Below are 16704 nucleotides of genomic sequence, written 5' to 3'. Positions count from 1 at the left end.
TGCTTTCAGTATGATTTTTGCTCTTATAGCTAAAGAGTTATATTTTAATAATATCTTCTCAGTCTACTTCCCACAGGAAGTTACTCCAAAATATATCCCTTTTAATTAAAAAAAAACCCTGAGAATCTAGCACAGTTTCAAAAGCCATCTAAAACTGTTATTATTTCATTTTCTTTTTTTTCTCAACCCCACCCCCTTTTTAAAAATAAATTAAGCTTCAAACTCAAGTAACAAAGCTTTGAAAAGCAGATACAAGTTGTTACTTTTGGCTGCCATCTAGTGTTAAAATAAAGAACATGTTTGTCTTTTCCTTTTGAAAAATTCTGTATTGATAGTATTTTCAAAATGACAGAAGTTAAAAGCTGATACTATAATTAAAATATTTTTTAAATAAAAGTTAAATATATTTAAGGTATATAACATGCAATTTGATATACATATACAGTGAAATGATTACTATAATCAAACTAGTATTAATAGCATAGTCATCATGTTTTGTGTGTGACAAATACACCTGAAATTTATACTCAGCGTATTTCCACTGTTTAATACAGTATTAAGTATAGTCATCATACTTGAACCTTGGATCTCTAAACTTATTCATACTCACAAAACTGCAAATATGTACCCTCTGACCAACATTTCTATTTTCCCCATCATCCTAGTCCCTGTAAATGTACACACATATAAATATATATATATGATACATCTTTATCCATTCCTATGTTGATGGACACTTAGGTTGTTTTATATCTTGGCTGTCACTGAATAATGCTGCAATGAGCATGAGAGAACAAATACCTCTTTAAGATCTTGCTTTCAGTTTCTTTAGATGTTAAAAATCAGTAATTATATTGCTACATCCATAGTTCCATTTTTATTTTGAGGAAACTGCATTCTATTTTCCATAGTGGATATGTCAATTTGCATTCCCTTCAACAATGCACAAGAGTTCTTTTTTTCTCAACATCCTTAACATTTGTTATTCTTTTTTTATGAAAGCCATTCTAACAATGTGAGGCAATATTTAATTATGGTTTTAGTTGCATTTCCCTGATAATTAATGATGTTGAGAATTTTTCATATACCTGTTAGTCATTTGTATGTCTCCTTTGGAAAAATATCTATTCACTTCTTCTGTGCATTTTTTAATTGAATTGTTTGACTTTTTGCTATTGAGCTGTGTGAGTACTTTGTAAATTTTGGATATTAACCCCATATTATATAAATATATGCAAATATTTTCTTCATCCTGAAAGTTTTCATCTTATTGCTGTTTTTTTTCCTCAAAACAGAAGCTTTCTGGTTTCGATGAAGTCCCACTTGTTTATTTTTGCTTTTATTGCCTTTGCCTTTGGTGACAAATCCAAAAAAATCTTTGCCAAGACCTCTGTCAAGCATCTTGCTCCTTATGTTTTCTTCTAAAAGTTTTACAGTTTCAGATCTTGAATCTGTCTTTAATTCATTTTGAGTTTATTTTTGCATATGGTACAATATAGGCGTCCCATTTCATTCTTTTGCATGTGGTTTTTTCAGTTTTCCCAATAACATGTATTGAGGAGACTATGCTTTCTCCATTGTATATTCTTGGCACCTTTTCATAAAGTAATTGACTATATATGCACTGGTTTAATGGGGTCTCTTTATTCTCTTCCATTGATCTATGTGTCTGTTTTTACATCCTTATTACAGAGGGCATACTTTTTGATTTCTATTTCTTTTCCAATGTGTCTCGTGTTGAAGCCTCCATCAGGTACAGTTTGACATTGGGGCCCAGCTATCTCTGGAAGTTCCATTCGACATGTATATCCCTTCGGGAAATAGAACTTGCTCATTTTTCTGAGTTTTATTTTGGTAATGCCTGGCATTCTGGTTCTATCACAGAAATGGAACAATGGTCAGCCATGACCAAGACCAAAATCCTTCTCAGGTTCCCTGGCCAAGGCCCGGTTTCTGGTATCTATAGATGCTCTTTGGCCTTCTGAGATTTTGCAGCTTTATTCAAGTGAATCCATCGTTGCCACGCCCCTTTACCATAGGGTTTTTGTTGCTAACTGTTTTCAAAGTGCTTTAGCCGCTACTATTCCAAGCAGGGGGCTCCCCTCATAGCTCAGCTGGAAAAGTGTCTGCCTGCAATGTAGGAGATCCCAGTTTGATTCCTGGGTCAGGAAGATACGCTGGAGAAGGAATAGGCAACCCACTCCAGTGTTCTTGAGCTTCCCTTGTGGCTCAGCTGGTAAAGAATCTGCTTGCAATGCGGGAGACGTGGGTTTAGTCCCTGGGTTGGGAAGATCACGTGGAGAAGGAAAAGGCTACCCATTCTAGTATTCTGGCCTGGAGAATAGTCCATTCCAGTATTCTGGAATACTACCCATTCCAGTATTCTGGCCTGGAGAATAGTCGATATAGTTCATAGGGTTGCAAAGAGTGGGACACGACTGAGCGACTTTCACTTTCACTTTTCATTCCAAGCAGAGTTTCCTTGTTCCCATCAGCCCCAGTAGGTATGAGAGTCCTATGCCTTATGCCTTATTTCGTTAGAGATTAAGTGGGCAAAATCTACCAAATCTAAGAAATGGCAGTTTCACAAACGTTCACCTCACTGACCTCACACTCAAGAACAGCTGACCGAAGAGGTTTTATCTGGGAGAAATAGCAATAACCTCAGATATTCAGATGACACCACCCTTATGGCACACAGTGAAGAGGAACTAAAAAGCCTCTTGATGACCGTGAAAGTGGAGAGTGAAAAGTTGGCTTAAAGCTCAACATTCAGAAAATGAAGATCATGGCATCTGGTCCCATCACTTCATGACAAATAGATGGGGAAACAGTGGAAACAGTGTCAGACTTTATTTTGGGGGGCTCCAAAATCACTGCAGATGGTGACTGCAGCCATGAAATTAAAAGATGCTTACTCCTTGGAAGGAAAGTTATGACCAACCTAGATAGCATATTAAAAAGCAGAGATATTACTTTGCCAACAAAGGTCCGTCTAGTCAAGGCTATGGTTTTTCCAGTGGTCATGTATGGATGTGAGAGTTGGACTGTGAAGAAGGCTGAGCACCAAAGAATTGATGCTTTTGAACTGTGGTGTTGGAGAAGACTCTTGAGAGTCCCTTGGACTACAAGGAGGTCCAACCAGTCCATCCTAAAGAGATCAGTCCTGTGTGTTCATTGGAAGGACTGATGAAGCTGAAACTCCAATACTTTGGCCACCTCATGCAGAGTTGACTCATTGGAAAAGACCCTGATGCTGGGAGGGATTGAGGACAGGAGGAGAAGGGGACGACAGAGGATGAGATGGCTGGATGGCATCACCGACTCGATGGACATGAGTCTGAGTGAACTCCGGGAGTTGGTGATGGACAGGAAGGCCTGGCGTGCTGTGTTTCATGGGGTCGCAAAGAGTCGGACATGACTGAGCGACTGAACTGAACTGAACTGAACTCCTTCAGAAGAACTGCCATATTAATCTTGGACTGCAGCTTTAATGGCAGTCCCACTAAGACGGATTTGGGAAAGTTTTGGGGATTTTCAGCACTTTTTGAATCAATCCACAGAAAATTCATTTCATTAAAAAAAAAAAAAATTACCATTATCCATGGGTTCAAAATCTGGTAGATACTGATCATGAGCCAATCTGGAAGTTATGCAGTTCAGGGAAATGCCTTTGTCTTATCAAAAAGGAAAAAATACATATATATTCTTTTTGTATTTTCCTGGAAGTTGTATTTACTTTTTTAATCACTATAGTAATGAAAAAAATAATTTACAATTGAATCACTCTGAACTTCCCTAGTGGTCCAGTGGTTAGGACTGTGTTTCTACTGAAGGCGGCATGGATTTGATCCCTGGTCCCCCTGGTTCTCTCAGTCGAGTCCGACTCTTTACAACCCCATGGACTATAATCTGCCAGGCTCCTCTGTCCATGGGATTTTCCAGGCAAGAATACGGGAGTGGGTTGCCATTTCCTTCTTCAGGGGATCTTCCTGACCCAGGGATCGAACCCGGGTCTCCTGCATTGCAGGCAAGCTCTTTACCGTCTGAGCCACCAGGAAAAGTCTTCCCCTGGTTGGGGAATTTCCACATGCCGCGTGGTGTAGCAAGAAAAAACACAATTGAATAACACTGAGGTTAAGTATTTCCAAAATATAGGAGTATTTTTCCAGTTCATAATGTCATAATTGGCAATGCTCCCTTTTAAACTGACCCTATTTGTGGTAGTTCAGTGGTTCTCAATTCTTGCAGACCCAATGTCTTAATTTTATTGCAAATATTTGGCAATACTTTTACCATTCTAAAATAAAATTCACTGATAATACAACCCATAATACAATCCATATATGTGTATATATATATATATATATATAAAATGTTCTAACTGTAACATAAATGAGCAATGAAAGAGAAAGTTATTTGTAATGAAAGATATGTATTGCAGCGTGTAAGTGCTCAGACATGATCTCAAAGGAGACAAATGAGGCAGTCTGATGTTGGCACCTGTATTTAATATCTACCTGAATACAACTACAAATATTATTTACAGGTGTGTGTGTTGTATATTAATGTCATAGATGGTATTGCCATTGACAATATGATTTTCCAAAGGTATGAACAACTCTTGGTAAAGTTCTGAGGAAAACAGAATAAAATCTTTCCTCAATATCCATGGTAGCTACGCTTCTGGAAATTTTTAAAAATTAACATCATACCATCCCACAAATACTATGTGTTTATGTAAAGTGAATAAAACCTAAGTAACTGCTCTGATTATTATGATCATGTGTCTTATTTCACGAATGCCTTGAAGAACATTCTAATACAGGGTAAGGCCTGATGATTCTCTTTTTAATATTTCTTTCTTTGGCTGTACTGGGTCTTAGTTGTGGCATGTGGAATCTAACTTGGACCCCCTGCGTGGGGAGCATGGCATCTTAGCCACTGGACCGTCAGGGTAGTCTTCACGGACTCGATAATTTTTAAATGTGTGCAAGGCAAGGTGTGCAAGGCTGCACACCTTGATAATTTTTCATTGTGTGCAAGGCTGGCCTCTAATCCCAGTCATCAAATGCCAGTAGTACTCTTTTATAATTGTGATATCCAAAAGTAGCCTGAGAGGCCAATGCCACTCCTACTCCTGCATGAGATTCACTTTCAAAGCAATTAAAGACAAAGAACCGACAAATTGAAATTTTTGTTTATTTTGTAAATATTAATGAATAAGATATTTTATACATTGCATCTTTATATTTGGGATAGCATTTCTTATAGGTCTGTAAAACAGGCTCTTTATTATAATATATGATAATACAGAGAAAAGCATAATTGCCTGACCTTAACATCTTTAAAGACTGAAAGAGACTATAATATTAATACAATCTACAAGCTAACAAGACATTATGATAGTAAGACATGGATATACAAGGAGAGAAACAATGTAATTCTCATAAATAATTTTTTAAATAATTATAACTTAAAAAGAAAAAAACATTTAAAAGAAAATTTAAAACAGGAAAAAAATTTGAATAAGTCACCTATGCAGTATGCTGTCACTTTTCTTCCTCAAAATTAATTTCTATGACTCAGCAGTTTCGGTAATCATAAAACTCACAAGGATTATCTCTTATTCATTTGATGAATTTGTGGATGCATATGGTATAACACGGAGAAGGCAATGGCACCCCACTCCAGTACTCTTGCCTGGAAAATCCCATGGACGGAGGGGCCTGGTGGGCTGCAGTCCATGGGGTCGCTAGGAGTCGGACACGACTGATCGACTTCACTTTCACTTTTCACTTTCCTGCATTGGAGAAGGAAATGGCAACCCACTCCAGTGTTCTTGCCTGGAGAATCCCAGGGACGGGGGAGCCTGGTGGGCTGCCGTCTATGGGGTCCCACAGAGTCGGACATGACTGAAGTGACTTAGCAGCAGCAGGGTATAACAAATAAAGAAAAATCTTTAAATCCTAAACATTTACCTTGCTGGGAGAAGAAAAAAATTACATTGATTCACTCATTTCTTCTCTTCCTACCAAGAATCACTTCAGGTTTTGAAGAATCAAATAGGAAACAGGATCAGTTCTTTGCTAAGTTTCAAGATTGTGAAACTTTGAGGGAAATAGTAGAAATGCGAGCATGAGGGAAAAAAATCCATAGTCCTATGTTTCAATTTAGCAGTCTAATCTCATAATCTAGCTTAATGGTTTTTCTATATATTTCTCAGAAGTTCTCTTTTTAGAATATTGTTTTCATTTATTTAAAGACACATAACTAAGGGAGGAAGGAAACTCTAAAATTTCAGTATAACTTTCTGTCTCCAAGGAAAATCTAAATTGTGGCCCAAGACAACTAGAAATCCTTCAAAAAACAGAAAGGGGGAAAATTTAATCACTTCTCTTGGGAACTAATTTTTATGCCTAGAAGCATATTGGTCAGGGTTATTCTCTAAGTTACAGTTTCACCATTATTTAGATATATTCAGTAAACTTTTAAATGATTTTTGGAGATATTGAGGAAAGTGATCTCATCCTTACAATTTATCTTTCAAAAGACAAACTAGGTACCTTGTTTAGTCAGAAAGAGTTCTGTTTCTCTTGATGTCTAGATTAGTGACTTCCCATCAAAGTTTTGATAATCTAAAAAAAGTTTTTTGTTGTTTTTTATTTCATAGTATTCTCCTCCTCATCTGTGTGTGTGTGTGTGTGTGTTTGTGTGTGAGTGTGAGTTGTATGGTCATCTCCTCTGGCTAGCCAAGTGAAGTTTGAGTCTTTGATGTAGAATCATGACTATGATTAACTTACCTAAGTTTAAGTGGAATGAAAAGAAAAGAGGGCTGAGTCCAGTCCAAAACCTAAGGAAAGGCCATGTTTCAAACTGAGGAAATGAAAATAAGGTAGTAAAACTCAGAAACCATTGGACCCATGGTACCTGGATGGGCCAAGTAGACATTTTATATTGGAAAATCATGCAGTACTGCAGCTCCAGGTAGATTGAACATCACTAGTCTTCGTATATGTATCGTTCAAAGATGAGAAGAATTACACAAAGGCTGAAATGAATGCTCTGACATTTTACAGTCCTTTTGTTTGGCTGCATCAAGACATGGTTTTAATTGAGTAAAGAAATAGCCATTCCTGTTTTTACTGTCAATATTAAGGAGGTAATGTTGAATACTGTAGTCTGTGGCTAACGGCACAGAAGGCAATTCCATAGGTCAATTATCTTTTGCCTAAACCAGTGGCTTCCCCCAAAAACAAAAAGCAGCAAATCAAAGCAGCTAATTGCTGTTACACTCAAGAAGATTTCATTATAAAATGCAACATTGTAGTTACAGTCTCTTGAGTGTGCCACCGTGTACAAGTAATAAATTCGAAAGCACTGGTAGGGAAGGAAGCAAATAAGAATGACTCCTATAAAAAGCAGATTTTTCACCTGAGCCCAGAACTCTTGATGGGATAGTAAGGAGTGTCCAAGCTTCCGTGCCATCAACACGATGATGGTGATCTGGAGGACCAGGAGAATCACTGCGATGATTATGACAACAGCGACTATCAAATAATTGATGGCTTGCACATATGCATGAGTAAGTTCTTTGTGGAATTTGAAACAGTGGTGGCTGTCGTAGCCCTCATGAATGCCATACTGAGAAACAACCAGAGGTACCACAATGACAATCACCAGCAGCCACATGGCGGTACTGGCAGCCACAGCATGTAGTTTTCTGTAGAATTCCACTTTGTCCTTGTGCTTGAAGAAAATGAGGTACCTGATGACTAGAATCACCATGTAGAACAGGAATGTGAGGTACATGTGGATGTGCAGCATGGCACTCACAAACCTGCAGAAGGACAACCCAAATGTCCAAGTGTGCTTGATGAGGTAGGTCAAGCGAAAAGGCACTGTGAGCAGAAAAACACTGTGGACCACCACCAGATTAATGACTGCTGTGGTGGTCACAGACCGGGTGTTCATTTTCACAAGCAGGAACAAAATGGAGATGATGCCCAACAGCCCTCCAATAAGCACTACAAAGTAGAGCCTGGTTAAATGGGGTGTCAATATGGGGTCATCGCAGGAGGAACTGTTGTGGGCAGCCATGCTTCAGAAGTCACCTGGAAGAGATAAAGCACGAGTGTAACTAACAAGCTTCCAGAATTTTGTTCATATTTTGTTTCCATTAAACTGGCAGTGTGACTTTGTCATTTTTCTGTTTACATGATGTAAGCCTTATATGCCTTAAGAATGAGAAATATTATCATATGCATTTCCAGGTACTCTACACTGAAAACACAGTAAGTCATTGCTTCTTGACCTTTAGTAGGTTAATGACCACTTCTAGAGGCCCCCAGAGATACGTGTATATCTACACAGTCAAAACTATTTGCATAAAGCTTGATTTCAGACCATTTGAAGTTCATACATAGATACTAGTATTGCAGTAACCACTGGGCAGGGGTGGGGGGGGGGGGTGGGGGAGGGGAGGATATCCTAAGATGGACAGAAAGCAAAGTGGATGCATTAAGTACACAAAATGTTTTTTTCTTTTATATCATTCTAATTCCTTCCAACTCATCAGCAAATGATCCAAGAATATTTATACTTTATTTCTTTAAGATATGATTTGTTTGGCAAAAAAAAAAAAGACTAAATCAAGGCAGCAGCAAGCAATAGGAGGATTTATCTGAATTTCTCATCACAGTAACATTATCATCTAACAGTGAGAGCTTGACTAAGTTTTTATCATGGGCCCCCCTGAGACCATAGCATGTCTCCCAATTTTCCCATCACACACCCTTAAATTCATAAAAGAACCACTATCAGTTTTCCTCTGGACTTCTGAAATATCCTTTCTCTATATAGTCTTTGTCCCTTCTAATTATTGTGTGTGTGCCCAGTCACTCAGTCATGTCCAACTCTTTGCCACCCCATGGACTGTTAACCTGCAAGGCTCTTCTACCCATGATATTTTCCAGACAAGAATCAGTCAGTTCAGTCGCTCAGTTGTGCCTGACTCTTTGCAACCCCATGAATCCCAGCACGCAAGGCCTCCCTGTTCATCACCAACTCCTGGAGTTTACCCAAACTCATGTCCATCAAGTCGGTGATACCATCCAGCCATCTTATCCTTTGTCGTCCCCTTCTCCTCCTGCCCCCAATCCCTCCCAGCATCAGAGTCTTTTCCAGTGAGGCAACTCTTCACATGAGGTGTCCAAAGTATTGGAGTTTCAGCTTCAGCATCAGTCCTTTCAATGAATACCCAGGACTGATCTCCTTTAGGATGGACTGGTTGGATCTCCTTGCAGTCGAAGGGACTCTCAAGAGTCTTCTCCAACACCACAGTTCAAAATCATCAATTCTTTGGTGCTCAGCTTTCTTCACAGTCCAACTCTCACATCCATACATGACCACTGGAAAAACCATAGCCTTGACTAGACGGACCTTTGTTGGCAAAGTAATATCTCTGCTTTTGAATATGCTATCTAGTTTGGTCATAACTTTCCTTCCAAGGAGTAAGCATCTTTTAATTTCATGGCTGCAATCACCATCTGCAGTGATTTTGGAGCCCCAGAAAATAAAGTCTGACACTGTTTCCACTGTTTCCCCATCTATTTGCCATGAAGTGATGAGACCAGATGCCATGATCTTAGTTTTCTGAATGTTGGTCTTTAAGCCAACTTTTTCACTCTCCACTTTCACTTTCATCAACAGGGTCTTTAGTTTCTCTTCACTTTCTGCCATAAGGGTGGTGTCATCTGCATATCTGAGGTTATTGATATTTCTCCTGGCAATCTTGATTCCAGCTTGCTCTTCTTCCAGCCCAGCATTTCTCATTATGTACTCTGTATATAAGTTAAATAATCAGGTTGACAATATGCAGCTTTGACATACTCCTTTTCCTATTTGGAACCAGTCTGTTGTTCCATGTCCAGTTCTAACTGTTGCTTCCTCACCTGCATATAGGTTTCTCAAGATGCAGGTCAGGTGGTCTGGTATTCCCATTTTTTAAGAATTTTCCAGTTTCTTATGATCCACACAGTCAAAGGCTTTGGCATAGTCAATAAAGCAGAAATAGATGCTTTTCTGGAACTCTCTTGCTTTTTCCATGATCCAGCGGATGTTGGCAATTTGATCTCTGGTTCCTCTGTATTTTCTAAAACCAGCTTGAACATCTGGAAATTCACAGTTCACTTATTGCTGAAGCCTGGCTTGGAGAATTTTAAGCATTACTTTACTAGCGTGTGAGATGAGTGTAATTGTGCAATAGTTTGAGCATTCTTTGGCATTGCCTTTCTTTGGGATTGGAATGAAAACTGAACTTTTCCAGTCCTATGGCCACTGCTGAGTTTTCCAAATTTGCTGGCATATTGAGTGCAGCACTTTCACAGCCTCATCTTTCAGGATTTGGAATAGCTCAACTGGAATTCCATCACCTCTAGCTTTGTTCATAGTGATGCTTCCTAAGGCCAACTTGAATTCACATTCCAGGATGTCTGGCTCTAGGTGAGTGATCACACCATCATGATTATCTTGGACATGAAGATCTTTTTCGTACAGTTCTTTTATGTATTCTTGCCACCTCTTCTTAATATCTTCTGCTTAGGTCCATACCATTTCTGTCCTTTATCAAACCCATCTTAGCATGAAGTGTTCCCTTGGTATCTCTAATTTTCTTGAAGAGATCTCTAGTCTTTCCCATTCTGTTGTTTTCCTCTATTTCTTTGCATTGATCACTGAGGAAGGCTTTCTTATCTCTTCTTGCTATTCTTTGGAACTCTGCATTCAGATGCTTATATCTTTCCTTTTCTCCTTTGCTTTTTGCTTCTCTTCTTTTCACAGCTATTTGTAAGGCCTCCTGAGACAGCCATTTTGCTTTTTTGCATTTCTTTTCCATGGGGATGGTCTTGATCCCTGTCTCCTATACAATGTCGTGAACCTCCATCCATAGTTCATCAGGCACTCTATCAGATCTAGTCCCTTAAATCTATTTCTCACTTCCAGTGTAAAATCGTAAGGGATTTGATTTAGGTCATACCTGAATGGTCTAGTGATTTTCCCTACTTTCTTCAATATAAGTCTGAATTTGGCAATAAGGAGTTCATGATCTGAGTCACAGTCAGCTCCCAGTCTTGTTTTTGCTGACTGTATAGAGCTTCTCCATCTTTGGCAGCAAAGAATATAATCAATCTGATTTCAGTGTTGACCATCTGGTGATGTCCATGTGTAGAGTCTTCTCGTGTGTTGTTGGAAGAGGGTGATTGCTATGACCAGTGTGTTCTCTTGGCTAAACTCTATTAGTCTTTGCCGTGCTTCACTCTGTATTCCAAGGCCAAATTTGCCTGTTACTCCAGGTGTGTCTTGACTTCCTCCTTTTGCATTCCAGTCCCCTATAATGAAAAGGATATCTTTTTTGGGTGTTAGTTCTAAAAGGTCTTGTAGGTCTTCATAGAACCGCTAAACTTCAGCCTCTTCAGGATTACAGGTTGGGGCATAGGCTTGGATTACCATGATATTGAATGGTTTGCCTTGGAAACGAACAGAGATCATTCTGTCACTTTTGAGATTGCATCCAAGTACTGCATTTTGGACTCTTTTATTGACCATGATGGCTACTCCATTTTTTCTAAGGGATTCTTGCCCACAGTAGTAGATATAATGGTCATCTGAGTTAAATCACCCTTTCCAGTCCATTTTAGTTCTCTGATTCCTAGAATGTTAATGGTCACTCTTGCCATCTCCTGTTTGACCACTTCCAATTTGCCCCAATTCATGGACCTAACATTCCAGGTTCCTATGCAATATTGCTCTTTACAGCATCGGACCTTGCTTCTATCACCAGTTCCATCCACAACTGGGTGTTGTTTTTGCTTTGGCTCCACCCCTTCATTCTTTCTGGTGTTATTTCTCCACTAATCTCCAGTAGCATATTGGGCACCTACTGACCTGGGGAGTTTCTCTTTCAGTATGGGAGTTTCTCTTTCAGTATCCTATCATTTTGCCTTTTCATACTGTTCATGGGGTTCTCAAGGCAAGAATACTGAAGTGGTTTGCCATTCCTTTCTCCAATGGACCACATTCTGTCAGACCTCTCCACCATGACCCGTCCGTCTTGGGTGACCCAACATGGCATGGCTTAGTTTCATTGAGTTAGACAAGGCTGTGGTCCGTGTGATCAAGAATACTGGTTGCCATTTCCTCCTCCAGGGGATCTTCCCAACCCAGGGACTAAACCCCCGTTTCTCACGTCTCTTGCTTTGGGAGGCTGATTCTTAATCACTGTGCCACCTGGGAAGTGATTTAATTATTATCTACATTCTAAGTTGCTACTTACTAAATAAAAGACATATTAATTTTAATTACACTAATCAAGTCACTTCACTTTCTTGTTTAAATTCCTTCAGTGGCCTCCCATTTCTTTGAAGGTAAAAATCAAAAGTCTTAACATGTCTAGAATGTTCTGGGTTATAGCAAAATCCAATCCCTTGAGACCAGATTCAAGAAATAATCTAGAGATTAAATTAACAGGATTTGACTTTAATTTTATAAGGAGAAATGAAGGGAAAGGCAGTATCTCAATCCCTCCTAGATTTCTTGCTTGAACAACTGTGTGATAGGAGGTCTGTTTACTAATACCAGGGACAACAAGGATCAAAGTTAAGGAAGAACAGTAGTTGAATCATGTGGTTAATACCTGACCTTTGTAACACATTCACAATTATTCTATTCATTCTTGAATGTCTCTTCATACAATCAAACTTACAAAACAATAAAAATGAACCAACTGATGATATAATACTGATGAATCAAAAAAGCATCATACTAAATCATGTATTCTCAGTTGGGCAATATTGTCTCCAAGGGGGGAAATGTTTGTTCTGGGGGTGTGAAAAATCTAATTTTTAGTGTATAAAATGCAGGTATACATGTAGTATATAATCACACAAACAGTATATCTGTGGCATTAAAATTTCATAAAAGGGGGAGAGATAATTAGGGAAATAGGTATAGAAAGGCTCTTTAGAGGGGCAGTGAAAAAGTGGAGAACGCCACACTAAATAAAAGATGCCAGCCACAAAAGACTACATGCTGAATGATTTTTTTTTCTGGAAAATCAAAACCGATATGATAGAAGGATCAGTGTAGCTCAGGGCCTAGTTTGAAGGTGAAGGGACTGACTTCAGAGGAGCCTGGGGGAAATTATGGGATGATGGGATGTTTTATATTGTGCTGTAGTTATTTGTCAAAGCTCAATGATCTGTACACTTAAAATTGGTGACTTTTCTTGCATATAACTTATAGGTCAATAGGACTAATTAAAAAATCATAATAACCTGGCCCCAGAGAGTCTCCGCTTTCCTGGGTTTGGAATAGGATTTCCATGTAACAGACATTAAAGCTTGCCTCCTGTTATACTGGCTCTCTGTGATGTGTAATCTCTGCACTCACCTTTTATTTTTCTCTGTAGAAAAGTAGTTCCATCAGGTAAATGTGAAATTATATTTTGTTCGTATCTGAATCAAGGAGGAATGTGCCATCGTAAGTTCTGCTTGTCATTTTTTTTTTCAGTTATTTACCTAGAAGTTTCAGCTTCTAAAAGAAGAAAATATGATTAGTTGCACAACATCCGTCTCAAGTCCTCCTTTCTCACCAACTGCCATAATCTCTCTCTTTCAGATAAAAGAAGTTTATGTCACATCTCTTGTATATATCAGGTACTACATGAGATGCTTACCTGAACATGGGCTCATTTAACCCTCAAAGCAGTCCTGGGCTTTGTGTATTAATATGTATCACTATACTGATTTTCAAATGAAGAAACTAAGCTTTAGTCCAGATATCATTTGCCAAGTTCTCCAGAGTTTTACACACACACACACACACACACACACACACACACTCAGAAATATACAAACTCCTGCATCATAGACAAGCAAGTTGTGCAGCTTCTAACGTAAGAAGGAGGGGAAGCCGTGAAGATATTTGGTTCTACTCACATAGCTGTATGCCAATATATCTTAAAAGCTGCTCTTCCTTCTTTTTGCATTTCTTACTTTCCTATTCCTTTTACTTGATTTACTGCAGATCCCATATGTTAGCTCATTCAACATTGGAATAGCCCATTGGAATAGCCCATTCCAACCCTTTCTGGTCTGTCAGAAATTTTCTGTACAGTTTTCTGCAGTTATAGTGCTTGTAAGTGAGCTAGTCTCTACTAGTTTGTTGCACTACTGCAAAACTTGGAGGCAAAAGTGAAGGATGTCAGTGTAATGAGAGATTAGGTTATTTGGCAAGACAGTAGTAGAAATGTCTGGTTTCTCAGGGACAGTAGTGGCACAGGAATCCAGTACTATATATCATGGACTTCAGAAAGCAATAGAGTCAGTGATGTTTCTGCTATTAATTTCATAGTGGTATTGGATATTTTTCTCTGTCTATATGGATCATGTCTTTGTAGCAGCCAAATCTGGTTCCCAGATATTCTATGATATTTTGTAACTTGTTACCTTCTAATAAACACCTTCTGCTTAGACCAGCCTCAGTTCAGTTCAGTTCAGTCGCTCAGTCGTGTCCGACTCTTTGCGACCCCATGAATCGCAGCATGCCAGGCCTCCCTGTCCATCACCAACTCCCGGAGTTCACTCAGACTCACGTCCATCGAGTCAGTGATGCCATCCAGCCATTTCATCCTCTGTCGTCCCCTTCTCCTCCTGCCCCCAATCCCTCCCAGCATCAGAGTCTTTTCCAATGAGTCAACTCTTCGCATGAGGTGGCCAAAGTACTGGAGTTTCAGCTTCAGCATCATTCCCTCCAAAGAAATTCCAGGGCTGATCTCCTTCAGAATGGAGTGGTTGGATCTCCTTGCAGTCCAAGGGACTCTCAAGAGTCTTCTCCAACACCATAGATCAAAATCATCAATTCTTTGGTGCTCAGCTTTCTTCACAGTCCAACTCTCACATCCATACATGACCACAGGAAAAACCATAGCCTTGACTAGACGGACCTTTGTTGGCAAAGTAATGTCTCTGCTTTTCAATATGCTATCTAGGTTGGTCATAACTTTCCTTCCAAGGAGTAAGCATCTTTTAATTTCATGGCTGCAATCACCATCTGCAGTGATTTTGGAGCCCAGAATAATAAAGTCTGACACTGTTTCCACTGTTTCCCCATCTATTTCCCATGAAGTGATGGGACCAGATGCCATGATCTTCGTTTTCTGAATGTTGATCTTTAAGCCAACTTTTTCACTCTCCACTTTCACTTTCATCAAGAAGCTTTTTAGTTCCTCTTCCCTTTCTGCCATAGGATGGTGTCATCTGCATATCTAAGGTTATTGATATTTCTCCCGGCAATCTTGATTCCGGTTTGTGCTTCTTCCAGTCCAGTGTTTCTCATGATGTACTCTGCATATAAGTTAAATAAGCAGGGTGATACTAGACCAGCCTAAGTGGGTTGTTTTGTCTGCAAGTAACAACCATGATGCTACTGCTACTGCTAAGTCACTTCAGTCGTGTCCGACTCTGTGCGATCCCATAGACGGCAGCCCACCAGGCTCCCCCGTCCCTGGGATTCTCCAGGCAAGAACATCGGAGTGGTTGCCATTTCCTTCTCCAGTGCAGGAAAGTGAAAAAGTGAAAGTGAAGTCGCTCAGTTGTGTCCGACTCTTAGCGTCCCCCTGGACTGCAGCCTGCCAGGATCCTCCACCCATGGGATTTTCCAGGCAAGAGTACTGGAGTGGGGTGCCATTGCCTTCTCCAAACAACCATGATATACCTTGTTAATTCCTATTCTAAGGATCAATTGAGTCATCATTTCCCCTGGGAAGCCTTACTAATTTCCATTCTCAATTCAGGTTGTATGTAATCCCTGTTTGTCCATGGAACATACCAACCATGCTTACCTCTACTATGTCACTCAGTTACATTTCTGCCTTCCGAACAAGATTGAGGAGGGAAGAACTGAGTTTTCCTTTGTATTCATATAATCTAATGAAGTTATTTAAATGAATGTAAACATTACTATTGAAAACTAACATACTTATAGTACAGTGCTCAGATATAGGTATACAGTTCAATGAATTTTAACCATACCCTCACCAAAGACAATCACTATCCTGACAGCTAAAACCATATAATATGTTTGTCTACTTTGAATTTTATATAAATTCAGTGTCCTTTTTTGTGTGTATCTAGTTTAGTGCACTCAGTATTATGCTTTAAGATTCATTCATGTGTATAATTTTATTTAGTATATTGTATCATTGCATGAATATTTCACAATTTACCCATTCTATTGTTGATGGACAATAGCATTATTTCCACTTATAGAGCTATTATAAATAACTCTATAAACCATAAGCAATGAAAAGACAACCCAGAGAATGGCAGAAAATATTTGCAAAAAATGCGACCAACAAGGGATTAATCTCCAAAATATACAAATAGCTCATGCAGCTCAATATTAAAAAAAAAAAAAAAAACAACCCAAACAAAACATACACAGGAGATCTAAACAGACATTTCTCCAAAGAAAGTATATAGATGGCCAAAAAGCACATGAGGGTGTGGAGAAAAGGGAACCATCCTACACTCTTAGTGAGAATGTAAATTGGTACAGCCACTAGAGAAAATTCTATAGGGGGTTCCTTAAAAAAATAAAAATAAAGCTACCATATGATCCAGAAATCCCACTCCTAGGCACGCATCT

The 16704-nt window shown here is 39.1% G+C and overlaps 1 protein-coding gene across 1 annotated transcript; it reads right to left on the bottom strand.

Annotated features, from left to right (window-relative positions):
* Positions 1-5964: 5964 nt before the first annotated feature.
* Positions 5965-14534, bottom strand: GPR141 (G protein-coupled receptor 141). Its single transcript, XM_027539547.1, has 2 exons — positions 13447-14534; positions 5965-8114 (listed from the first exon to the last, which is right to left on the bottom strand). Exon 2 carries the CDS (start codon positions 8098-8100, stop codon positions 7189-7191), a length of 912 nt encoding a protein of 303 aa, XP_027395348.1. The 5' UTR covers positions 8101-8114; positions 13447-14534; the 3' UTR covers positions 5965-7188.
* Positions 14535-16704: the final 2170 nt, after the last annotated feature.

The sequence above is a fragment of the Bos indicus x Bos taurus genome, chromosome 4, assembly GCF_003369695.1.
Source record: "Bos indicus x Bos taurus breed Angus x Brahman F1 hybrid chromosome 4, Bos_hybrid_MaternalHap_v2.0, whole genome shotgun sequence".
NCBI classification, from domain to species: Eukaryota; Metazoa; Chordata; class Mammalia; order Artiodactyla; family Bovidae; genus Bos; species Bos indicus x Bos taurus.
Note: the sequence above shows the minus strand (reverse complement) of the source record. Positions and strands in the feature narration are given on the sequence as shown.

Bases quoted from the DNA above. Each gene is read 5' to 3' on its own strand.
- GPR141 (XM_027539547.1), bottom strand. From the start codon at position 8,100: ATGGCTGCCCACAACAGTTCCTCCTGCGATGACCCCATATTGACACCC.